The sequence below is a fragment of the Dasypus novemcinctus genome, chromosome 17, assembly GCF_030445035.2.
Source record: "Dasypus novemcinctus isolate mDasNov1 chromosome 17, mDasNov1.1.hap2, whole genome shotgun sequence".
NCBI lineage: Eukaryota > Metazoa > Chordata > Mammalia > Cingulata > Dasypodidae > Dasypus > Dasypus novemcinctus.
The window spans coordinates 50,187,433-50,213,503 of NC_080689.1; the positions used below are offsets into that span (position 1 = coordinate 50,187,433).

The 26,071-nt window shown below is 39.1% G+C and overlaps 2 protein-coding genes across 17 annotated transcripts in view; both read left to right on the forward strand.

The window, feature by feature from the left end:
* The window catches only part of SANBR (SANT and BTB domain regulator of CSR), a 93,725-nt gene extending 80,940 nt beyond the window's left edge, over positions 1-12,785 (forward strand). For all 16 annotated transcript variants that reach the window (XR_011646110.1, XM_058278616.2, XM_058278617.1 and 13 more), the window contains 6 exons: positions 5,386-5,477; positions 6,464-6,492; positions 6,576-6,649; positions 7,123-7,211; positions 10,029-10,120; positions 11,065-12,785. Coding sequence is in view for 15 of the 16 variants with exons in the window: in XM_058278616.2 (XP_058134599.1) it covers positions 5,386-5,477; positions 6,464-6,492; positions 6,576-6,649; positions 7,123-7,211; positions 10,029-10,120; positions 11,065-11,101 (413 nt within the window). In the remaining variant the exon portion in view is untranslated. The remainder of the gene's footprint in view (positions 1-5,385; positions 5,478-6,463; positions 6,493-6,575; positions 6,650-7,122; positions 7,212-10,028; positions 10,121-11,064) is intronic.
* Positions 8,992-9,538, forward strand: LOC101437081 (large ribosomal subunit protein eL21-like). The gene has a single exon (XM_058278634.2). It carries the CDS (start codon positions 9,007-9,009, stop codon positions 9,487-9,489), a length of 483 nt encoding a protein of 160 aa, XP_058134617.1. The 5' UTR covers positions 8,992-9,006; the 3' UTR covers positions 9,490-9,538.
* Positions 12,786-26,071: the final 13,286 nt, after the last annotated feature.

Here is a 26,071-nt window from a genome sequence, read left to right on the forward strand (position 1 = left end):
CTTTTGTTTTTCTTTTGTTCTGAAAAACTTCCTCCATTATTTTTTGTAGTGCAGACCTGCTTATGATGAATTTTCTCCTTTTTATTTATCTAAATATGTCTTTGTTTCACTTTTGATTTTGAAATATATTTTGTTCTATATAAAATTCTTGGTTTGCCCTTTTTTTTTCTTTCAACACTTTGAATATGTCATTCCAATGTCTTCTGACCTGCATTGTTTTTGATGAGAGTCAGCCATAAGTCATACCATTTTTCCTATATGTAATGTGCCCCTTTTATCTTGCTGCTTTCAAGATTTTTTTTCATCTTTGACTTTCAGGGCTTGACTTTGATGGTCTAGGTGTGGTTTTCTTTGTGTTTAGCTTACTTGGGGTTCATTGAACATCTTGGATCTGTAAGTTGTTTTTCACCAAATATGAGACTTTACAGTCATTATTTTTTCAAGTATTTTTTTCTGCCATTTTTCTCTCATCTTTTGGCACTCAGTTACACATTTGTTAGACCTTTTGGTTTTGTCCCATAGGTCTCTGAGGTTTTGTTTCTTTTTATTCAATCTTTTGTTCTCTTTGTTCTATGGATTGGATAATTTTTTTGCACTATCTGCACCTACAAGGATTATTTCTTCTGCTGTTTCAGATTTTCTCTTGATCCCATTTAGCAAATTTGTTAATTCAATTATTGTGTTGTATAACTCATTCTATTCCGTTTGATTCTTCTATAGTTTCTATTACTCTGTTGAGATTCCCTAAGTATTTACTTAATAATAATATTTTCCCTTTTTACATATTTACAATAGTTGCTTTTTAAACATGTCTGCTAAATCCAACATGAAGGTTTTCTCAGAATTAATTCTACTACCTGCTTATTTTCTAAGTGTGTCGCACTTTTTACTCTTTTTCTCATAACCTTTGGTTGAAAACTGGACATTGCAGATTATCCTTGTGACACCTCTGAAATCTGTCTTGTTCTTCTGAGCATTGTTGATTTTTTTGTTCCAATATTCAGTGAACTTGCTTGCACTCAAACTGCAAAACCTGTTTCTCCCATGGTGTGAAATAGGTGATGTCTCTACGTGAGTTATTTTGCTGTTTACTGCTTCCACCTTAGCATGGCCCCTGGTAATCACTGCAAGTCAGTGTAGTTTAGTGGCCACCCAAAGATTTAGACAAAATTTTTATTCAGATTTTGAAGCTTACCCACTTAGTTGTTTCCCCTAGATTTCGAGTTGCTTTTCTGGTTCTAAATTCTGTCCTCCAACACCTTAAGCCAGTAAGGTTTCTGCTGTCTACAGGACAGGCTGTGTACAAGTTGAGGAAAGCATTCAATCAAGGCACAAGAAACTATCAAATCTAACCAGGATTAGTTGTCTAGCAGAGGTAGACACCTTGCCCTGGTTTCTGCCGGCCTTATCGCTGAGCTCCTCGGGGTCTTCATTGCACTTGCATAGATTAACACTCACCTAGAATTGGGGCAGTTTATACTCAGATTTTAGATCAGGCCCTCAGTAGCTTCCAAAATTTCCTCTTTAAATTTCAAGTTTCTCTGGTGCTTTGAATTCTATTATACTCCTATAGCTCACAAGGTTGCAATTTTCCTCCCTTAGGTGAGGAGGTTGAGAAGTACTTTCACACAAGATAGCCACAAATTTCACAGTTCTAATGTCGTACATCTTTCAAATGTAAATTCTCAAGTTTGTGCCTGCCTTGGATCATTTGCTAGTACATCCAGATAGTTTTAATATTTTTGTTCTTTTTTATATTGTTGTTATCTTGGAAGGAATTGACCAACCTCTTTGCATTGCCATATCAGACATCCCTCCCTAATATGTCTTTTAGCAATTACTTCTTAATCTCCCAGTTTAACAGGTTAGGGTCTCAGAGCTTCCCAGCAACTAACTATACTATCTAGGTTATTAATATTGTTTTGTTTTTATTATAGTCAAAGTTATCTCCTATGCAACACAAACACAAATTTTTCACTCACAAAAGTAATATAAAGTTCCTTTTTAAATTATACAACAAAAATTATGTAGGTGGTATACAGACAATTGATGTTCAGAAAAGTTACCCAGTATATTATCCTTACCCTAATACCCTAATATGCTGGTTTTTTGTTTTGTTTTGTTTTGTTTATTTTTCTGTGGTACCAGGGCCAGGGAATGAGCCCAGGGGAAACTGGCACCCAACCACTGAGACACATTGGCTCCCCTGAGTTAGTTTCTTCATTTGTTTGCTTTTTGTCTGTTTCTTTGTTTTTGGAGGCACCAGTAACCGAACCTGGACCTCCCATGTGGGAAGCAGGCGCTCAGTTGCTTGAGTCACATCCGCTCCCTATCTAATATGCTAATTTTAGAGGAATACCGCTTTCTCCTTCTCCTTTTCTGCCCCTCTACTTTCTCTCCTAAGCTGTCGGCCTGAATAGTTTCAGAATATTAACTCTAACTTGATCCGAAATCAAGTTCTTTCCAAAATCATTCTTATCCTACCTCCATTATTACCATTACATCCCCATACCTCTTACCTGAACAAAAGTCTTTGAAAATGTTTTTATGAATTCCTCTTTCCAACCATTCTTAAATTGTGTTTTTCTAAGTTAAAGTTATATTTTATATAAAAATTTGATGTGACTCCACTGTTTAATTAAAATCAGAGAAATGTACATGTATATGTATATATATTAATATTTTATTGTGACATGTATACAACATAAAATTTGCCATTTTACCCACTTTAAAGTGTATAATTCAGTGGCATTAATTACAATGTTGTGTTACTTACCATTACCACCTTTCATTACTGAAAGTTTTCCATCACCCAAAACAGAAACTCTTTACCCATTAAGCAGTAACTCTCCATTTCACCACCTCCCTTAGCCCGTGGAAACCTCTTACCTATTTTCTATCTCTATGATTTTGCTTATTCTGCCTATTTCACATAAGTGGAACAATATTTGTACTTTTGTGTTTGGCCTATTTCACTTAGCATAATGTTTTAAAATTTAATGTAGCATGTATCAGAACTTCATTTCTTTTTATGGCAGAATAATATTCCATTATATGGATATATCATTTTTTCATACTTTCATTTATCAATGGATATTTGGGTTGTTTCTGTCTTTTGGCTATTGCGAGTAATAATGCTATGAAGATTGATGAACAAGTATCTTATTCAGTTCTTGCTTTCAGTTCTTTGGGGTATATGTCTGAGAGTGGAATTGCTGGGTCACATGGTAATTCTATGTTTAATTTTTTGAGGAACCTCCAAACTCTTCCACATCTACTGCCCCATTTTACGTTACCACCAGCAATGCATAAGAGTATTTTGCCACATCCGCACCAATACTTTTTATTGTCTTTTCACTTTTTAAATAATAGCCATCCTAGTGGGTGTGAAGTGGTATCTTATTGTGGTTTTGTTTTGCATTTCCCAATAGCTAATGGCAGCTTTTCATGTGCTGATGGTCCATTTATATATCTTCGTTGGAGGAATGTCTATTCAAATCCTTTGCCTATCTTTAAATTTTTTATTATTTTTTGACGTTTTGATGTTGAGTTGTAGGAGTTCTTTATATATTATGTATATTACAACCTTATCAGATAAATTATTTCATACTTTTTCCCATTTGAAGGTTGGCTTTACAGTTTCTTGATAATGTCCTGTGATACACAAAAGTTTTAAATTTTGAAGTCCGATTTATCTATTTTTTCTTGTTGCTTGTGCTTTTGGTGTCATATTTAAGAATCCGTTGCCCAATGCAATGTCCTGAAAATTCTTCCCCGTGTTTTCTTCTAAGAGTTTTATGGTTTTTGGCTCTTACATTTAGGCTTTTGATCCATTTGAGTTACTTTTTTTAATGTGGTATGTGGTAGGAGTCCAATTTCATTCTTTTTTAGTAGATTTCCAGTTTCCCAGCACGAGACTATTCTTTCCCCATTGAGTGGATTTGGCACTCTTGTCAAAAATCATTTGGGAGAACGGATGTAGCTCAGTGGTTGAGTACCTGCTTCCATGTACAAGGTCCTAGGTTCAATCCCTGGTAATGCCAAAAAAAAAAAAATCAGGGAAACAGATGTGGCTCAAGTGATTGGCTCCCATATACCATAAAAGAGGACCAGGGTTTGATTCCTGGAACCTCCTGGTAAAAGGCATGCTGGCCCATGCAGCTAGCCTGCCTGAGTGAAGTGCAAGCCCATGTGGAGTGGTGGTACACGCAGGAGTGCTGGCCCTCACAGAGAGCCTGTGCAGCAAGATGATGCAACAAAAAGAGACACAGAGGAGAGACAATAAGAGACATAGCAGACTAGGGAACTGAGGTGGCACAAAAGATTAAGCCCATCTGTCCTACTCCAAAAGGCCCCCGAATCGGTTCCCGGTGCTACCTAAAAGAGAAGACAGGGAACTGGACTTGGCCCAGTGGTTAGGGCGTCCGTCTACCACATGGGAGGTCCACGGTTCAAACCCCGGGCCTCCTTGACCCATATGGAGCTGGCTCATGCGCAGTGCTGATGCATGCAAGGAGTGCTGTGCCACGCAGGGGTGTCCCTGCATAGGGGAGCCCCACACGCAAGGAGTGCGCCCCATAAGGAGAGCCGCCCAGGGCTAAAGAAAGTGCAGCCTGCCCAGGAATGGCACTGCACACATGGAGAGCTGACACAACAAGATGATGCAACAAAAAGAAACACAGATTCCCGTGCCGCTGACAACAACAGGAGTGGACAAAGAAGAACACGCAGCAAATAGACACAGAGGCCAGACAACTGGGCTGGGGGAGCGGGGGACAGAAATAAATAAATAAATAAATCTTTAAAAAAATAAAATAGAAGACAAGCAGACACAGAAGAACACACAGAAAGCAGACAGCACAAAATGAGGAGGGGAGGGAGAAATAAATAAAATAAATCTTTTTAAAAAATCATTTGACCATGGATGTGCCAATTTATTTCTGAACTCTCACTTATCTTCTATTGGTCTATTTTTTTACCTTATGCCAATCTCATACTATTTGATTACTGTAATTTTGTAGTAAGCTTTGAAACTGAGAGGTGTAAGTATTCCAACTTTGTACTTCTTTAATACATGTAATTTTCCCCAATAATTTCCTATATTTTACTACATTGAGACTTTGAATCCATTGCTCTCACTGTTTCCCCAAAGGTTTTTACCAAATAGAAGAAAGTTAATCAAAATGAACTCCTGAAAGGCAATTGTAGTTTGGCCTCTCCATATATTTACTTTTTATCCAGTGCTAGTTTATTAGTTTTAAAAACCAATCATGTTTTTTTTTTTCAATTATTTAAAAACAACAACAGTAGTTTTGTTTGGAAGTATCAAGTACATTGGTGAACTATATGAGAATTGTATTTATAAAATTGACCCTCCATTATCAGGGAAAAAGGAGAAGCCAAAGAAGTTCACTAAGCAACCAAAGAAGCAGATGTCTTCACCCTGTGCTCAGAAGAAAGAAAAGGCATTGGAGAAGGTAACTCTAAATTATCTATTATTATGCTAAAGTTCATATCTGAAATAAGCAAGAAAGTATAGCCAGGAAAAATCCTAAAAAGAAAAAAAACAAATACCACAGTGGAATGCTCCATATAAAAATGAGGAGTTTCCCTAGAGACTAAGATCAGTGATCTCTAAGATATATTGACAGGTGAAAAAAGAGGATGTAGAACATTATATATGGTGGCATAGTATGCTGCTGTTTGTGTGAAATAGATTGTGGAATGTAGATGTAGATTTCCTTGTATATGCATAAAATATGTCTGGAAAGTGACACAAGAAATTAATCAAATTGGTTGCATTCAGGGAAAGCAGTTGGATGTCTGGGAAGAGGCTTTTGGCTATATAAGCTGTTTGTACCTTTTGAATTTCAAACCAGTATTACTTATTCAAAAAATAAATAGATTTTAATATTTAAATTTTAAAATAAATTATATTTTATGACCTTTAAAAGTAATTCTTATTTCCCATGCCATTTGAAGGAAAGGGTAAAAAGTCAAATAGGAATAAGAGAACAGTAGTAACCACAGTTGCTAAAAGAAAAACCATGGGTTCCCAAAATGTGTAAAAGGCTGGGGCTGAAAAACAAGATCCATACAATTACATTGGACAGGTTGCATATTCATCTTAGAGTTAAGTACCACAGGCACATGAATGAGTGGCCTCTAAGAGATTGTATAAGCTGGGGCTATGTGCTCAGAAAAATAAAGGTGGGTTCAAATTCTAGCTCTGTATCTCTTTGAATAAGTTTCTTAACCTCACTAAACCTGTTTTATTATGGAGATAATAATCATGTCTATCCCACACATTTGTTGTTAGGCTAAGTGAAATAATGTATATAATCCTCTTAGTACAGTGCCTTGCACAAAGGCAGTGATCAATTAGTATAAACTTTTTATTAGCAATAATAATAACAAGTAAATATGTCCTGATCAGGCCTTACTATTGTCTACTTTTTTTTAGTCAACTTCTAGAGATGCGTCTCCTTTCATGTGAGTATTACTTTTTAATTCAGTCTGATGTCCACGCTTAAAGAAGCAGAGACACTGATTTTTGTTTGATTTTTTTTTAATAGTGTAAGTATGCAGAAGAATAAGTGGGATGCCACAAGATCCTTGCGATTCAATCAGGATGCGCAAAGAGAAGATGGTAATTTTCATTATTTGAGTAACATGCAATTTGGGTAGAAATAACAATGATAGAAATACTTTCCATTTTATGAAATTTTGCTGAATGGAAGTAAAGGTTCCAGCCTGCAGTGGGACCCAGAATTTGCACTTTCCTTTGGGTATCAAACAGATTTTCATTACTAGACAATCCCAGTAGATAAGGTATTGCTTTATGGTTTAAGGTCTCTCTCAGACTGACTCTTTCCCATGACTTTCAGTCTAAAGATGACTGAATATGTTTTTGGCTGGTTTACAGTAATCTAAAAAGCAGCACAATTATCCATGTACAAATCATTTTGCCACTTGCTACCTTATATATTTCAAAGCTACAAAGATAAGTATCTATATAATAATATCAAAAGACATTTTTATAAACCCTTGATTATAGTCTTCAACAAATATAAGTTATAATCATCCTCATGAGAAGTAAGATTTACTATTTTTCACCTTCAGATCAGCGGCGGATGTCTGAAATTACAGGACACCTAATAAAAATGAGGTTGGGTGATCTGGACCGAGTCAAGTCAAAGGAAGCAAAAGAAGTGAGAATTGTTGCTGGTATTTCTTTTTTAGATATGCCTTCCCACTCTTATTTTCATCATGAGAGAGTATAAAGGTGTTTTAGGCAGAATTTTAACAGTAATTTAGATATTTTAATATTCTATAGCAGTTTAACCATTTCATTCACATAAAAGTTTTCTGCTATCTCTTATTATCCATGGTCTGTAGATCCTCTGTAACACATGTAATAAAGTACATCATCCCTGAAAGTGTTAACACCTCACTAAGAGTAGGTTAATTGTGCATTATTACCAAACTCTGGCTATCCAAAGGATGGCTTCCTGGATGTTGTTGACTTTGATCAACTCTGCATATAGTGCTTCCATGTTAACTCCATTATCAGTCAGACTTGACCAGAAAAATCTGTATTCTTGCTAAAATTATATATTGGTCATGACATTATGTATTAGTGTTAGTATTGGTATTATGTATTTGTAGTGACTCTTGCTCTTAATTCTTTTATTTAAAATTTATTTCCCTATAACACATCTAAAAGAAAATACAAGAGAAAGTTTTTGTGACCTTGGATTAGGCAAATATTTCTTATATATGACACAGAGAGCATAACCCATAAAAGAAAAAATTGACAAATTGTATTTCATCAAAATTTAAAAGTTCTCCTTTTTGAAAGGCACTATTAAGAGAATGAAAAGACAAGATAGAAACTATGAGAACATCTGTATAAAATACTAATAAAGGATTTGTATCTACAATATATGAAGAACCCTCAATTCAATAATAAATACGTCACCACAATAAAACAATTTAATCTTACAAAAACAAAGTTCAGTGAAATAAACTACCCAAATTAAAGAATGGGGGGTACAGATGTAGTTCAGTGGTTGAATGCCTGCCTCCCATGTATGAGGTCCTGGGTTCAATCCCATGTACCTCTTAAAAAAAAAATAGGGCAAAAAGATTAATCAGAAACTTCATCAAAGAATGGCAGATGGCAAATAAACACATGAAAAGATGCACGATCAGTAGTCATTATGGAAATGTAAATTAAAACCACAATGGCATACCACTATGTACCAACTATTAAAAAATAACTAAGATTTTTTAAAAAGTGACAGTGCCAAGTGTAGATGAGGCTACAGAGAAACTAGAACCTCATACGTAGCTAGTAGGCATGCAAAATGGTCACTTTGGAAAGCAGTCTGGCAGTTTCTCAAAAGTTAAACATATACTCACTATATGCAAATCAGTACACATGTTTATAGTGACTTCATTCAAAATCACCAAAAACTGGAAAAAAAAACAAATGTCCTTTATCTGGTAGATGGATAAACAAGCTATGGTGGGAAGTGGACTTGGCCCAAAGGTTAGGGCGTCTGTCTACCACATGGGAGGTCTGCGGTTCAAACCCCGAGCCTCCTTGACCCGTGTGGAGCTGGCCCATGCGCAGTGCTGATGCGCACAAGGAGTGCCCTGCCACGCAGGGGTGTCCCCGCGTAGGGGAGCCCCACGTGTAAGGAGTGCGCCCTATAAGGAGAGCTGCCCAGCATGAAAGAAAGTTCAGCCTGCCCAGGAATGGTGCCTCCCACATGGAGAGCTGACACAACAAGATGACACAACAAAGAGAAACACAGATTCCTGTGCCGCTGACAACAACAGAAGCCGACAAAGAAGAAGATGCAGCAAATAGACACAAAGAACAGACACCTGGGGCGGGGAGGGGTAGGTGAGAGAAATAAAATAAATAAATAAATCTTCAAAAAAAAAACCACAGCCTTCCTTTCGGCTGGAACCGCCATCTTGCAGTAATTTGCCAAAATGACAAACACAAAGGGAAAGAGGAGAGGGACCCGCTGTATGTTTTCTAGGCCTTTTAGAAAACATGGAGTTGTTCCTTTGGCCACATATATGCGAATATACAAGAAAGGTGATATCGTAGACATAAAGGGAATGGGCACTGTTCAAAAAGGAATGCCCCACAAATGTTACCATGGCAAAAGGGGAAGAGTCTACAATGTTACCCAGCATGCTGTTGGTATAGTGGTAAACAAACAGGTTAAGGGCAAGATTCTTGCCAAGAGAATTAATGTACACATTGAGCATATTAAGCACTCTAAGAGCCGAGATAGCTTCCTAAAACGTGTGAAGGAAAATGATCAAAAAAAGAAGGAAGCTAAAGAGAAAGGTACCTGGGTCCAACTGAAATGCCAGCCTGCTCCACCCAGGGAAGCACACTTTGTGAGAACTAATGGAAAAGAGCCTGAGCTACTGGAACCTATTCCCTATGAATTCATGGCATAAGTGATGTTAAAAAAATAAATAATAAAATATTTGTGGATTGTAAAAAAAAAAACAAACACACAAGCTATGATACGTATAAAAAGGGAAAACTGATACATGCAACAACATAGGTGACTTTCCTATGCATTATATTAAGTGAAAGAAGCCAGACTCAAAAGGCCACATACTGTATGGTTCTGTTAATATTCTGGGAAATGAAAAACTTTAGGAACAGAAAACAGATCAGTAGTTGCCAGGGATTGGTAGTGGGAGGTGGATTGATGTAAAATGCGCACAAGGAGACTTACTTGGGGTGATGGCACTTCTCTGTCTTCATTGCGGCAGTAGCTCCACCATTGTGTGCACTTGTCAAAACTTCAAACTATATACTAGAAGGGGTAAATTTTACTGTATGTAAATTATACCTCAATAAATCTGAATAATAGAAATCAAAATAAAATTACTTCTTAGCTTAAAAAGTAATTCTATTCTGGTAAAACAGAGCTTCTATTGATTCCGTAAAGGTAATAACTAAACAGGTTTGCTTCTTTACTCTGCAGTTTGCCGGGGGTATTTATTCCAGGCTTGAAGCACAAATCAAGGCCTCAGTGCCAGTCAGTGCTCGGCAAAGCAGCACAGAGAAAAACACAAGGTAAATCAACGTGAACTAATTCATAATTTGAGCTTGGTTTTATGTTTTGTTTCAGGGATTAGTTTGAAAACAAGCTAGTTACTTATTGATGAATAATTTGATTGTTGATTGATTACTTATTTTAAACTTTGAAAGAATTCTGGCCAAAGAATTTTTTTAGAAGTATAAGATCCGGGCTTATATGGAAAATGAAAACCTGCCTTTACCTGAGTTCAACAATATAAGGTCATGAGCACAAAATTTAAATGAAAGGGTAGTTTTTATTTAGAATTTTCTGTTTATTTGAGTCAGCTCACTCTGAGCCAACTGCTTATGATAAAAATATAAGCCACTGTGAATCAGCAGAATTTTTGTAGTTTGTAGATTCTATATTATTACTTTATATAAATCACTGAAGTCTTTTTTGTTCTTTCTTTTCTTATTTCATTGCTGCTACTAAAATGTACCTTGTGGGTCCTGTGTCATTTTACATCACAAATTTTCTGTTAGAGATAAATGGTTGTTGCAGTTTGAACGTTAATACTGCAGATCCAGATGCCTTATCTGCAATTCTGAAATCTGAGAAAGCTCAGGAGCCATGGGTTTTTTTCATGCATTGTGACAATTCAAACTTGAACTGAACTATTATAATGTTATTTATAGTTTTTATTTATTCCATTTAATGTAAATGTTTCTTTATTTCTCTGAGACAATGTTAATGTTTGCTTATAGGGCTCTGCTCCAGATATGAAATACCTTTTGTATACCATATCATCTCTCAAAAATCTAAGAATATCTGAATTCCAAAATACATCCTATTGTAGGGGTTTTAGAAAATGGATTTTGGAACTACATAAAGTTTCATTAAACTTCGATACTATTAAGCAAACATAATCTAAATCAACAGCATTTTCCTGTTCTTATAAAAGTAGCTCTAACCTTCTTTTCTGTTTAAAAAAATCTAGGTCTAAAAGTCGTTTTGGTCAAGGGCGTCCTGCATAAAGCACCTTATGTATAAAAAGACAGAAGATATACTCCTGGACATCTGAAATTGTTCACTTCTTGAGGATCTTGAGAACAAGGACTTCTAAAAGTTTTAAGTTATTAATTATTGTTGCAAGCCACATATGTCATAATACAAAGAGAAATAGATAGTTAGATCTTGTGGAAATCTAACTGTAAACATGAAAGTTCTTAAATCTAATTTTCTTTTGGATGCTAGTCATTGTAGAAAACAATTATTTATAAATTTGCCTAGTTAAAACTTCTAATAGTTAAGACTCCTTTATTTATTTATTTGAAAGAGAAGAGATCTAAACTCTTAAGTAGTTAAGATTTTCTTGAGACCTTAAAATGTTGGAACACAGCTGGTAGCATAAGCATGCGTGGCACTGATTGTAGTATGTCTTTTGGGCTGTAAATCTTGGGACAGCATTGAGAATGACAATTTGGATGATGAAATTTGCATGAATATAAAGGAGTGAGAGATCTCAAGATTGCATTAAATAAAATTTGAAGGTGGGGTAGTTCCCATGTCATGTACAAAAGTTAGTTAAACGGCATCATTCCTGTGGAAAACGCAAATTTAATGCAACAATTTTTCTTTTTTGATGCTTGTCAGTCATCTGAGCTAGAGTTATAGATTATTTCCTTTTTCCTCTGTGAAGCTGGTGTCATTTTGAATTTGTTAAAATAATCATTGACAGTTTTAGGATATTAAGTTATTCCACTTGTATGAGACACCCATCATACAGTTCTCAGGGCTCTAAAACTCAACCATATTTCTATAGCCATTCAGATAACCCCCTAAAACACCTAAAATTACTATTTACTTTAGAGGTGTATAGAAGGAGTGATTCCCAAGTACATTTGATGGGTGAAAAGTTGCATATGCTCAAGGAGAATCACAAATTGTATTTTATAAATCATGTTTTAATTTTTCTAACCAGACAGAAGAGTGCTCAGGGAAATTTTGTTCCAAACCATAAGCATATAATAAATTATGTGTTTGGAAATTACTTATATGTGTAGATCTCTGAAAAACTCTTAAGATGCTCTGTTTTTATTTTTTAGTCTACATTAGTCTTATAGTTGAAAGTGTCAAAATTATTTAAATTAGAGAACAGGTTTTGATAATGGCTGACAGAACAGCAGTTGCTATTGAAATGTTGAAATGTTACACTCAGTTTACATGTACAGTATTTTAAGTTTTTAAGTTAATAAATGAAACTAGATGTTATTTGATGTTATATGTTTAACTTTTTCAAGGTCTTTGACTTCTGTTTGGAAATTTTGTTCTAGTTTAAATATATTTCACTTGTTTAATGCTTTTGATATAGATTTCAACATCTTTATTTTCGAAAGAAAATGGTTTGGTAGTACATTGTATATAAGTACCTGTTAAATACCAGAGTCTTGCTGTAGTTTATCATATTCTCTGGTAAAAAGATTTGGGTTTGTACATGTAAATAGTGCTGTGACGGTCACAACTAGGTGAAAAAATATGTTCTTTTGATTTTTAACTTATGTTTAAAAAGGCAGGTTCTTCTCCCCTGCAGGGACTGTGCCCTAAATTAATTTTTGCAAAGCAGAATTTGATTCTCCTCAGAATGTGCTTTTTATTTTGTTAATGTCTACCTGTAAATACATAGCACAGGTACCATAAACATTTTAATCAAATTGTTAATAGTATTTATTTTGCCAAATACTTTGAGTTTTACCTTACATTAATTCTGAATTCACATCTCTTTTAATTGAAATAAACATTAATGACAAAAAATTATTTGAAATGCCCCTTAATTGGTATTATTCTACCATCTCAGAAAAAAATTGGATGGGCTCTAGATCTAGGGTTTTTCACAGAAAATTAATTCTGTTACAAGATGAACTTTTTAATTTTAAGATTTGTTTTAAATGATGTTATTCTGGTAATGATGCAGCAAAACATTTAAGGGATAAAATACCTCAGGAAAGATTATCCCACACATGTACAGTATTTTAAGAATTCCACCCAAGAGGATTCCACACAAGTACATCATTATATGTATTTTCCTTCTTCAGAATGGTCAGGCAGGTGTTGTGGGATATTCTAATTGCTTTGGAACTTCAAGCTGAAACTCCCCTCTAATCTGTTAATGACAAATTTTAATATAAAAACAAAAATGTAGCTTTAATCTCCAATACTTGGGATTAATTCCTCAGTATTCAATGAGTAACTATTATGAATTCCTCCTTTTCACACTTCCCAAGAAAAAGGTACTAGAATTCCTAACCTGTCCAGTTCTAATAAGCTAATTCTTCCACTCTCATCTAAAGCTGATATTGGGGAAAATAATGTGGGGATAATATTCCCTACCTATAGTGGGGGATTAAATGAGCTAATAGATCTAAAACAATTAGCACAGTAATATAGTCAGCTTATAGGAAGCTTTCAGTAGTGTTAAAAGAAATAAAATAGTGTTACTATGGCTAAGCAGGTCTCAGCCAGATACCACAAACTGCCAAAGCATGCAATGCTTCAAGCAACAATACTCCTCAAAGCCCCAAAGATATCCAGACAATAAACCAAAATACAAGATAGAGAACTCAGTTAACTATCTAAACTGAAAGGCAATTAGAGTACCCCAAGTATCCACCAAACACAAACAACTTATCTAATCATCTTCCTTTAAAAACCCTTGCCTTGGGGAGCAGATGTGGCTCAAGCGGTTGAGTGCCTGCTGCCTACATGGGAGGTCCTGGGTTCAGTTCCTGGTGCTTCCTAAAAACAAAAAAACAAGCAAACAAATGATAAAACCAACACAGGGCAGCTGATGTGGCTTAGTGGTTGAGTGCTGGCTTCCCACATTCGAGGTCCTGGGTTCAATCTCTAGCCCTAGTATCTCAAAAAAATAAAAAAATGAAAGCCTTGCCCAGAAATGCCAAGATGTGACACATTTTGCCTGCTTTCTGTCCTCCCCAAGTTGCAATTCTAAGATCCTGAATAAAAGCCTTTGTTGCCTTGCAGCTTAATTTGTTATTTCTCAGTTGATAGTAAATAAATATTATTGCTGCATTATTATTTATATTTGGAAGATAGCCTTAACTTCTCTAAGGTAAGAGTTTAATATCCTTCTTTCTATAGTTTGAGTTGTTAAAAGTGATTGTGGGAAGCGGCTGTGGCTCAATCAGTTGGGCTCCCATCTACCATATGGGAGGCCCTGGGTTCGTGTCCTGGGAACTCCTTATGAAGGCAGCCTCGCCCACACGCTGCAGAGCGCCCCCTGACCCACAGACACCGTGGAGAGCTGACTCAGCAAGGTGACACAACAAAAAAAAAGGGAGACAAGCAAAAAAAAAAACCCAACAATAACAACAGAGAGCAGACAGCAAGCAAGCTGCAAGGGGGGAAATTAAATAAATACAGGCACAGAAGATCGCACAGCAAATGGACACAGAGAGCAGACAGCATGCGGAAAGCCACAAGAGGGGGGATATAAAAAAGAGTGATTACGTGTATGTGCGCACACATGCAGGTATTTAGTGCAAGAAAGAAAAGAGGTACCTAACAGTTTTATGGCATCATTCGTGACTTTTAAAAAATCATAATAAATTCTTTACCCTATTTAGGCAGAGTAAACAGCACTTGTAGGTAAAACTAAGTTGAGAAAGCTATTTCCTGGTTAATGGTAGTTACTTAAGCTGTTTTTCCAAGAGCCTGACTGTGGTGGTAACAGGTGTCTTTCCCCTGACACATACTGAAGGAGAGAGAGTGAAGGTCTTACAGCAGCTCTTCTTCCAAGATGTCTCTTTTCTTGAAAAAGTGTAGCAAACTTGGCTCTCACTATTTGTCTGTGGTAAGACATTAGAGATGATGCCGGTCCTAGTAGCTGCTATTTGTTTTCCCTTGGATTTGCTTGAACGCTCTCCTAACGTGCCTTCTGCCTCTCGTGTCAACCTCAAGTTTATCCTCTCAGTTTTCTTCTGTCCTGGACCTTCGTAGACCCCAGGATTGTCTTGGGCCTCTTCTATCTATTTTTTCTCCTCAGGTCAGCTCATCTAGTCCCATGGCTTCAAATAATTATTTACCCTGATGATACCTAAAATCTTCATCTCCAGCCCAGCCCACTTCCTCTAGTCCCAGACTTGTTTATCTAACTGCCTACTTGACATTTATTCTTGGAATACTAGTAGGTATTTCTAACTTAACATAATCGAAACAGAACTTGTGCTGTATCTCCTCATCCACACTACAAACACCCTGCTTGTTCAAGCCCAATAGTTCCCAGTTCAGTAAATGGCATAACTTCCCACCCAGCTGCACAAGCCAAATGTCTAGGAGCTATCCCTATTCCTCTCTTTCCTTCACTCCCTACATCACTTCATCAGCAAGTCCTATACATACCCCACATCCATCCACTTCTCCATCTCCATTATCATTATCCCAGGCATTGACATCTTTTACCTGAAGTGCTGCAAATCCCTCCTAAGTGATACCCTGGCTTCAACCCCAACCTCTGTACAATTCATTATCCACAAATAAACCATAGAGATTTTTAAAATGTGAATAAGATCACATCACTCCCTTAACAATTCAATAGCACCCCACCAAACCTAGAATAAAGAGGAGTGGACTTGGCCCAATGGATAGGGCATCTGCCTACCACATGGGAGGTCCGTGGTTCAAGCCCCGGGCCTCCTTGAACCCTGTGGAGCTGGCCCATGCGCAGTGCTGATGCGTGCATGGAGTGCCCTGCCACGCAGGGGTGTCCCCCGTGTAGGGGAGCCCCACACACAAGGAGTGCGCCCCATAAGGAGAGCCGCCCAGCGTGAAAGAAAGTGCAGCCTGCCCAGGAATGGCGCCGCCCACATGGAGAGCTGATGCAGCAAGATGACGCAACAAAAAGAAACACAGATTCCTGGTGCCGCTGATAAGGATAGAAGCAGTCACAGAAGAACACACAGAGACACAGCGGACAACTGGGGGGGCGGGGTGGGGGAAGGGGAGAGAAAAAAAAAAAGAACAAATCTAGAATAAAGTCCAACCTTTTTAACTCTGGCTTTTAAAGTCCTACGTGGCCTGACCCCCCTGCCTGCCTCTCAGACCTACCTTCCCTCTTGCTTACTGCCTTCCAGTCACAGTGGCCTGTTTCTCCCATAAGTAAGCTTATTCCCATCTTTCACTTCTTTCACATTGGCTGTTCCCCCCATCTAAAGGCCCTTTCTTATAACTCATTTAGTTCTAGTTGTCAATTCCTCAAAAGAGGTCCTTCCTGCCTGTCCAATCTAAAGTAGCAATGCACGTCACTCTCATCACATCATCATAGTTTATTTCTGAGCATATCTAGCATTTTTACTCTGATATTTGTCTTTTTTTGGGTTGGTTTGCAATTTGTCTCCCATACTATAATATGAGCTCTATGAGAGCAGGGATCTGGCCTTCTTGACCACTGTTAGGTCCCCAGGGATAATGATTGGAACAGTCAGCACCAAGAAATGTTCCTCTGTAAGTTCATACCTGTGGGTAGCACTCCTGACGTCTGGACTGTCCCCAGCCTGGCATCGTTTTACTCTGCTCCGGGGAGAGCTCAGCAGATAGAGACCTCAGCACAAACCCCCTATTATTGGGTTCTAAAGGGCAGTCTGTCACCCTGAAGAAAGAATACCAGTTAACTTGATGTAGACATGAACCCTGGTGATTTCTGCTGAAATCGGAGCAGATTCAGGGTCTGAGTAGCTAAACTGCTCTCAATGTTCATCTCTCAACAAAGAAATAATGGCTGAAAACTTCTCAACTTTACATATCCAAGAAGCTCAACAAGTTCCAAGAGAATAAATTCAAAGAGACCTACAGAGCATCCTAGTAAATTGCTGAAATTCAGAGACAAGGAGAAAATAATGAAAACATCAAGAGAAAAATGAATTGTAACAAGCCCCAATAAGATGACTTAGCAGAAACAATGGAGGCCAGAAGGCAGTGGGATAACATATGCAAGGTGCTCAAAGAGAAAAACAAAAAGCCTGTCAACCAAGACTTGTATATCCAAAAAATTATTTTTCAAAAATGAAGACAAAGTAGAGAAATTCCCAGAAAAACAAAAATCTAAATAATTTGTTGCTAAAGACCTGCTTTATAAGAAATACTAAAGGAAGTTCTTCAGACTGAAAGCAAGTGATCCTAGACATTAATTAGACTCCACTGTCCCCCTACCCCCCCAAAAAAAACACAGAGTACCAGTAAAGGTAATTATGTAATTATAAAAGACAATATAAATGCGTATTTCTTTTCCTTAACTGATTTTAAAAGCAACTGAAGGAAGCGGATTTGGCTCAACTGATAGAACATGGGAGGTCCAGGGTTCAAACCCAGGGCTTCCTGACCCATGGTGAGCTGGCCCATGTGCAGTGCTGATGTGCACAAGGAGTGCTGTGCCACGCAGGGGTGTCCCTGCATAGGGGAGCCCCACGTGCAAGGAGTGCGCCCCGTAAGGAGAGCCACCCCGCACAAAAAAAGTGCAGCCTGCCCAGGAGTGGTACCACACACATGGAGAGCTGGTGTAGCAAGATGACACAGCAAAGAGACACAGATTCCCAGTCCCACTATAAGAATCCAAGCGAACACAGAAGAACACACAGCGAAGGGACACAGAGAGCAGACAATTGGGGGGGGGGGGGGGGCGGGGAGGGGAGAGAAAGAAAATAAAAATCTTTTTAAAAAAAAGCAACTGAATGAAACTATGTATTTTGGGGCCTGTAATTTAAAGAAATGTAATACATTCACCAATAACAGCACAAAGGAGGTAGGTAGGAGCAAAGCTGTATTGGCCAATAAAATGACTCCAGATGGTAACTCTAATCTATAGGAACAAATGAAGAGAGCCAGGAATGGGAATTAAGAAGGCCAATGTAACAAAAGCTATGTGTGGTACATACATACAATGGAATATTATCCAGCCATAAACAGGAAGTTCTCAGATATGTTGCAATATGGATGAACCTTGAAAACACTATGCTTAGTGAAATAAGGAAGGCACATAGGGACAAATGTTGTGTTGTGTCACTTATATATCTAAAATTAGCAAATTCACAGAGACAAAAAGTAGGTAAGAGGTTACAGGGAGATGTGGAGAAGGGAGCTTTTGCTTGGTGGGTATAGAGTGTTTATGATTTAAAATCAATTTTTTTTAAAAGTCTCCCTTTCTATGGGAAGTGGATTCGGCCCAACAGATAGAGTGTCTGCCTACCACATGGGAGGTCCAGGGTTCAAACCTAAGGCCTCCTGACCTGTGTGGTGAGCTAGCCCATGCACAGTGCTGATGCGCACAAGGAGTGCCCTGCCGTGTCATGCAGGGGTGTCCCCCGCGTAGGGGAGCCCCATGCACAAGGAGTGTGCCCCATAAGGAGAGCCGCCCTGCACAAAAAAAGTGCAGCCTGCCCGGGAGTGGTGCCTCACACATGGAGAGCTGATGCAGCAAAATTGCGCAACAAAAAGAGACACAGATTCCCAGTGCTGCTGAGAAGAATACAAGTGGACACAGAAGAACACACAGCAAATGGATGCAGAGAGCAGACAACTGGGGGGGGGGGAAGGGAAGAGAAAAATAAATAAATCTTTTTTTTAAACAGTCTCCCTTTCTTCCTTATTTCCCATCTCCCAAGTTCCCAAACCAACCCTACCTTACCCACTGTTCTTTTTTTCTTAAGTATCCCTTCTAGCACTTAATTTTTGCATAAACAGTGAAATGTAAATATCAATTTTTAGTCTTTAACATAAAAGTTAATGTATTATATAAACTTCTTTGCAACTTGCTTTTTAGCCTAATGTATCTTGGAAATCTTTCCATAAGAATATATGATACCTCCTGAGAGCTGCCTTGTTGCTCCAATGTGGCCTCTCTCTAAGCTGAACTCAGCATATAAACGCATTATCTTCCCCCCAGCATAGGACATGACTCCCAGGGATGAGACTCCCTGGTACCAAGGGATTACTACTAAGTACCAACTAGCAAAGCAACCAGACAAAGACCTTGACCAAAAGGGGTAAAGGTAAAGCAAATAAGTTATATGGCTAAGAAACTTCAGAGTGAGTCAGGAGGTCATTCCAGAGGTTACACTTATGCACATCTCAGGAGGATCTCATTGACTATCAAAATAAATATACCTCAAATAGCAGGGCTCTGGAGGACTCTGGAGACATCCAGAAACTATAGGCAGGGCAGACAGCTTAGGAGTTTGGTGCCCTGCCCATGGGCCCTACTTTGGAATTTATGCTCCCCAGTGTGACAGAGTTGGACTCAGTTGTGGTTTCCCTACACGTTACATGGTCCTTCTGCCCCTTCTATTCAAACTTATAGTTAGTACTAGAGTTGATAGGTATATATCCAAGAGGCTTAAATCTTTGGGCTGTCCATGTGCCAACTGGGCTCTGAATCTCAAGAGTTGCAACACCTACTCTCCAGTTCATTGGACTCACCCAGGACAACTAACAAGGAGATGATGATGGACAACACCCATCCCAAGGGACAGAGAGAGTCTGCAATTGCAAGAAAGATAGTGCCATCCATCTGCTTCATGGGACCAAAGCCCCCTCTTAATTAGAGGTGGAGTGGGCATCATCATCCCAAAATCCCCAAGATTGGGGAATGAACTGTGGACTAAAGTAGACTTACTGTTTTCTACTATAGACTTATCATGATTCTAGTAATGGAAGAACTTTTATCAGCTCTCCAGTGGCCACTGGAGGTTCTGAGGGGAGAGAGAAGGAAAAACAAGTATAATATGAGGGTCTTTTCAGGACTTGGAACCCGGGAGTGGTGCCTCACACATGGACATCATTGCAACCAAAGATACAGGTCATTTTATATCTTGCCATAACCTACAAAATTGTGCAGGAGAGAATGTAAACTATAATCCATGCTGTGTGGCAATACTCCAAAATGTGTTCATCAATTGTAACAAATGTACTACAATAATGAAGGATGTTGTTATTGTAGGAAAATATGGGAAGGGTAAGGATTGAGGCATATGGGAATCCCTATATTTGTTATGTAATCTAAGTATCTTTAAAAATATATATATATATTTATTTATTTTAAAGAATATAGAGAAGGGAGTGGATGTGGCTCAAGTGGTTGAGCACCTGCTTCCCACATGGGAGGTCCCAGGTTTGATCCCCAGTGCCTGCTAAGAACAAAAAACAATAGGAAACAAATGAAAAACCCTACTTAAGAGCCAGTGTGGTTCTGTGGTTGAGCACTGGCTTCCCACATACAAGGTCCAGGGGTCAATCCCCAGCCTGGGTACCTAAAAAAGAAGAAGAAGAAGTTCTTGTCTCTCCTGTAGTCTCTTCTCTCTCTCTCTCTTTTTTTTTTTTTTTTGAGATACTGGGGCCAGGGATTGAACCCTGGACCGTGTATTTGGAAACTGAGACCTGTACCTCGTATGTGAGAAGCCGGCACTCAACCACTGAGCTACATTGTGTCCTACTCATCTTTTTAAAAATTATAATACATGTAATGTTCCATGGAATGGATGTACCATAATTTATTTAACCAGTCTCCCATTGATGTACATTTGAATGGTTTCCAAACTTATGTCACAAATAAAATGCAATGAATAATTACAATATATACATCATTTTGTTCATATACAAGTATGTTTATAGGATAAATTCCTCAAAGTGAAATTGCTTGGTTAAAGGGTTGCACCTTTGATATTGTCAAATTATTCTTTGTATGTAATTCTTGTAATTTCACCAGTAATGCATTTGAGTACCTCTTTCCTCACAGCCTCATACACTTTTGGACTTTTGACAATCAAATAGGTGACAATGGTTGTGGTGGTTTGCAATTGTATATACCCAGGAAAATATGTTCTTAAATCTAATCCATTCTTGTGAAGAGCCTTTTTTTAGGAGGTACCGGGGATTGAACCCAAGACCTAGCACATGGGAAGCAGGTGCTCAACCACTGAGTTACATCTGCTCCCCCAAGAGCCTTTTGATGAGGCTACTTCAGTTAAGGGTGATCCATCTCATTTGGGATGGCTCTAAATCTTCTTAATGGAGTCCTTTATAAACGGAATGAATGCACAGAGAAAGAGAAAGCCTTGGAAGCAAAAAGTTTAACTCAAGAAAACCTGGAAGAGAAGGGATACCAGCAGATACCACCATGTGCCTTGCCATGTGACAGAGGAATCAAGGATCGGTGACAGCCAGTCTTTGGGAAGAAAGCATCACCTTGATGATGCCTTGATCTGGATATTTTTCCCAGCTTTAAAACTGTGAACTAATAAATTCCCATGTTTAAACCTGACCCATTTCATGGTATTTGCTTTAAGCAGCCTAGCAAACTAAAACAATAGTAATTCAGTATAATTTTAATTTGCATTTATTTTATTTTAAATAAGATTCAGCATCTTACATGTATTTAAGAGATATTTTTCTTTTTTTAATGAACCATCTGTCCATATCTTTTGCCTCTTTTTATATTGGATTATTGGTGTTTTCTTATCAGTTTTTAAGAACTTTTTACAAATAAGAATGCTAGCTTTTTGCCTAATATGAGTAGCAAATAATTTTCCAGTTTATCATTTGTATTTTGACTTGGTGACTGAAATTTTTGACCATCCAAAGTTTTATTTTACCCAGTCAGATTTACCAGGGATTATATTTTAGCCCACAAATTAGCTGAAGTTGGTGCCCAATTCTCTCTTCTTCCTTCATTTTTTGGGGCCACCAAAGTCTGTTTTCACGTGTTGGAGCAAGATGGCTGTTGACGTCTGTGAGGGTTCAGGCTTCCTGAGTTCCTCTGGGCTCAGCTTATCTGTTTTCTCTACAAGGTCAGCTGCAGACTATCAGGCAAATGGCTCTGTCTCTGTCCCCGGGACGCCAGCTTAAGACCAGCATCAGACTCCAACGTCAAAACTCCAACATTGAAAACCCTTAACTCTGTCCTTTGCCATGCCTTTTATCTGTGATTATTTAATCAATTATTTAATCAGGTAAACCTCTGAATCCAATATAATCTAGTATGCCCAGAGAAAAAGATCATTTTACAAACATAATCCAATATTTCTTTTTGGAATTCATCAATAATATCAAACTGCTACAACCTAGCCTCTACTCTGCTTCCCAGTATTATTTCCTTGACAAAAAATCATGATATCTCCAGCTCTGAACCCTTTGCTGTCTCCCTAGTCTATGAGATATAGTATAAACATCTTAGCATGGATAAACTGGGCCAAAACCCACACCCTACTTTCCCAGTTTGGCCACAACCCATTTCTCCAACCTTGTTTCTTGACACTCCTCACCTGTCTGTGGTGGTTTGAAGCTGTGTGCACACCAGAAGACATGTTCTTAAATCTAATCCACTCCTGTGGGTGTAAACCCATTGTAAGAAGGACTTATAACGAAGCTACATTCAGGATGGGGCTTAATCCTATTATTGGAGTCCTCTGTAGGACAGAATGCATGGATGGAGGGAGTGAGGGAAGGAGAGAAAGCCATGGAAGCAAGGAGCTGAAATCGACAAAACATGGAAGAGAAGGGAGAGACCAGCAGATGGTGCCACACGCCTTGCCCTGTGGCAGATGAGCCAAAGATTGCCAGCAGCCAGTCTTCAGGAAGAAAGCATCACCTTGATTAGGACCTCTACCCAGCCTCAAACTGCAAGCTAATAAATTCCCATTGTTTATGCCAACCCATTTCATCATATCCGCTTTCAGCCTCCCAGAAAACTAAAACATGTCCCCATCTCCCTCCTTCAATCTGGGCACATTTGCTTCTTGTCCTTCTTTCTATGCACTAGAAATTTTCAGGACTTCTCAACTTGGTGTGTGCTTTTCTTTTGCCTTGAACATCTACCCCTTCGCTTGACTTGGTAAACTCCTACTTCAGGAGGCAACTCACTTGGTACCTTTACCCTGAAGACTTTCCTGAACCCCAGGCAATGCTGACGACTCTGGCCTTTGTGTTGCATCATAACTTGTTCATTACCCTAACGTAGCACTAATCATGGTATATATGGCCGTTAGCGATGTAGTACATGTCTGTCTTCCCAATGCACTGTGAGCTCAAAGATAAGGTGTAACTACTAGCAAACATTGTCTCAGATACAAAATTTAACCACAGAAACTGTTTTATTGCACACTTCTGTGTAGAACAAGTGTATCTTCCCTCCTTTTTCGAACATGGCATCTGGATCTGAATTAAGCAAGAACAGGGTGCTTGGAGGTGGGGGGTTTGAGTGGGGGGAGTGAGTGCCATTATCTCAGGGAGGGAAGTAACTTAACCAATATATAGGAGGGTGGGTGCCTCAGGTACATTGTGTCATCGGTTCCATAGTCCTGGATGCTGTAAAAATGTTTCCACAGACCATTGGGTAGGACAGAGCTCCACTCCACAGCTGCCTTGGGTGTGTATGAAAGTACAGCTCTGGGGGCTCCAGAACAAAAACAGAACAAAAACGTCAACTTCGATTCTCCCATGTATCTCAAAACCTGTGAGGCTGCCCATCATCCTAGGTAGAGGCTATGCAACTGATTCCTGGAAATAAGGGGACTGTTTCTCTACCTGGGTGGGGCTTTCTGATGAAGAAACCCAGAAGAGGGATCCGATCTCAAGGGTAATTTTCATGGAGGGGGATTGAGGTCAGTGGGTGAAGTGGCTTAGAGGCTAGTTCCCCTCAGCCACAGATGGAGATTTCCTTCCCTGGGACTAGGCAGGCAAAAGGGTAAGGGTTCACAGTGCTGGGTCCTACCAAGGATCCCAGGATGTTTGGTGGAAAAACACTACAGCAAGTTGTGGATATTCTCACTTTATTTTCTTTTCTTTTTTTGTTTTTTTAAAAATTTATTTATTTATTTAATTTCCCCCCCTCCCCTGGTTGTCTGTTCTTGGTGTCTGTTTGCTGCGTCTTGTTTCTTTGTCCGCTTCTGTTGTCGTCAGCGGCACGGGAAGTGTGGGCGGCGCCATTCCTGGGCAGGCTGCTCTTTCTTTTCACGCTGGGCGGCTTTCCTCACGGGCGCACTCCTTGCGCGTGGGGCTCCGCCACGCGGGGGGCACCCCTGCGTGGCAGGGCACTCCTTGCGCGCATCAGCACTGTGCATGGCCAGCTCCACACGGGTCAAGGAGGCCCGGGGTTTGAACCGCGGACCTCCCATGTGGTAGACGGACGCCCTAACCACTGGGCCAAAGTCCGTTTCCCGATATTCTCACTTTAGATTCTAGACAAGTCTTGGTTATCCAACATGGCTCCTAATACATTAAAAGCACTTAAGTCATGCCTGAGAGGATGTAAAAAAAATAGATAAACTAAAACTTGGCTTCTTTCCTCTGCCCCAGGAAATCCAGTACCCTTGAGGTGGATGGAGTTACACGGTGGCTTCCTTTTTTCATTCAAATTCTAGAGGTGTCTACATTATCCAGTATTTCTCCTACTGTATTAAGAATGCCTCTAGAAAGAGCATAGTTTTTAAAAAACATATATAAATATTCCTGTCTAAAGTTTAGACAGTGGTAAAGTGAAATCCTCCTAGTGGGCAGAACTTCGAGCAGTGCACCTGGTTGTTCATTTTGCTTGGAAAGAGAAATGGCTGGAGTGCCTTTGTACACTGATCCTCGGGCTACGGCCAGTGGTTTGGCTGGATGGTCAGGAATGGGACCCTGTTTATGGAACATATCGTACCATGTTCCCCATCATCCCAAAGAAGCTTGATGGATAGAATGATGGAATGGCCTTTTGAAGACTCAATTAGGGCACCAACTGGGGGTCAATACCTGGCAAGCCTGGGGCAGTGTTCTCCAGGAGGCTGTATATGTTCTAAACCAATGTTCAATCTACAGTGCTGTTTCCCCCATAGCCAGGATTTGTGGGTTCAGAAATCAAGGTGTGGACACGGTAGTGGCACCAATCATTATTACCTCTTGTGATCACTGAAAGGTTTTTTTTGTTTGTTTGTTTCTTGTCCCTGTATCCTTAAGCTCGGGTCTCAGTTCCAAAAGGATGAGTGCTTCCATCAGGGGACACGATGCCATTGAATTGGAAGTTAAGACTGCCACCCAGCCACTTTGCCTCTGAATCAACAGGCAGAGAAGGGAGTTACTATGCCGACTTGGGAGACTGATCCTGATATGCAAGGGGAAATAAGACTGCTACTACACAGTGAAGATGAAGAGTGTGCCTAGCATACAGGAGATCCTGTAAGGCATCTCTTAATCTACCATTCCCTGTGTTAAAGTTTATCGGAAACTACAACAACCCAATTCAGGCAGGATGACTAATGGCCCAGACCCTTCAGCAATAAAGGTTTGGGTCACCCCACCAAAGAACCACAGTCAGCCAAGGTGCTTGCTGAGGGTAAAGGGAATAGGGAATGGCTAGTGGAAGAAGGTAGGTGTAAATATGAACTATGACCTTGTGACCAGTTACAGAAATGAGGATTGTAATGGGTATGAGTGTTTCTTCCTTGTTTTTTTATAAATATGTTTGTGTATATACACTAAAAAGTGTATTTGGGAGAGTGGATGTAGCTCAGTGGTTGAGCACCTGCTTCCCATGTACAAGGTTCTGGGTTCAATCCCTGGTACCTTCTTAAAAAAATACATACATACATACATACACACACACACATTATCTCCTGTGTTATTGCTTTATTTTTTTTAATCCAAGGAAAGATCATGTTCTTGAAACTAATCCATTCCTGTGGCTGTGGGACCCTTTGATTAGATTGGATTCGGTTGGGGGGCCTTTGAGTGGATTACTTAAGTGAGGCATGACCCAGGGTGGGTCTTGCTCCTCTTGCTCAAGTCCTTTATAAACAGAGGACTGAAAGCAGAGGCACATGGGGAAGAGCCACTGAGACAGAGAGAAGCCAGGAGAGACAAGTCAATGTTGCCATTATGCCCTGCCATGTGCCTGATCACCCACAGCTAAGTTTGGAGAGAATGCACCTTTAGATGACACTGCCATGTGCCTGATCACCCACAGCTAA

Bases quoted from the DNA above. Each gene is read 5' to 3' on its own strand.
- LOC101437081 (XM_058278634.2), top strand. From the start codon at position 9,007: ATGACAAACACAAAGGGAAAGAGGAGAGGGACCCGCTGTATGTTTTCT.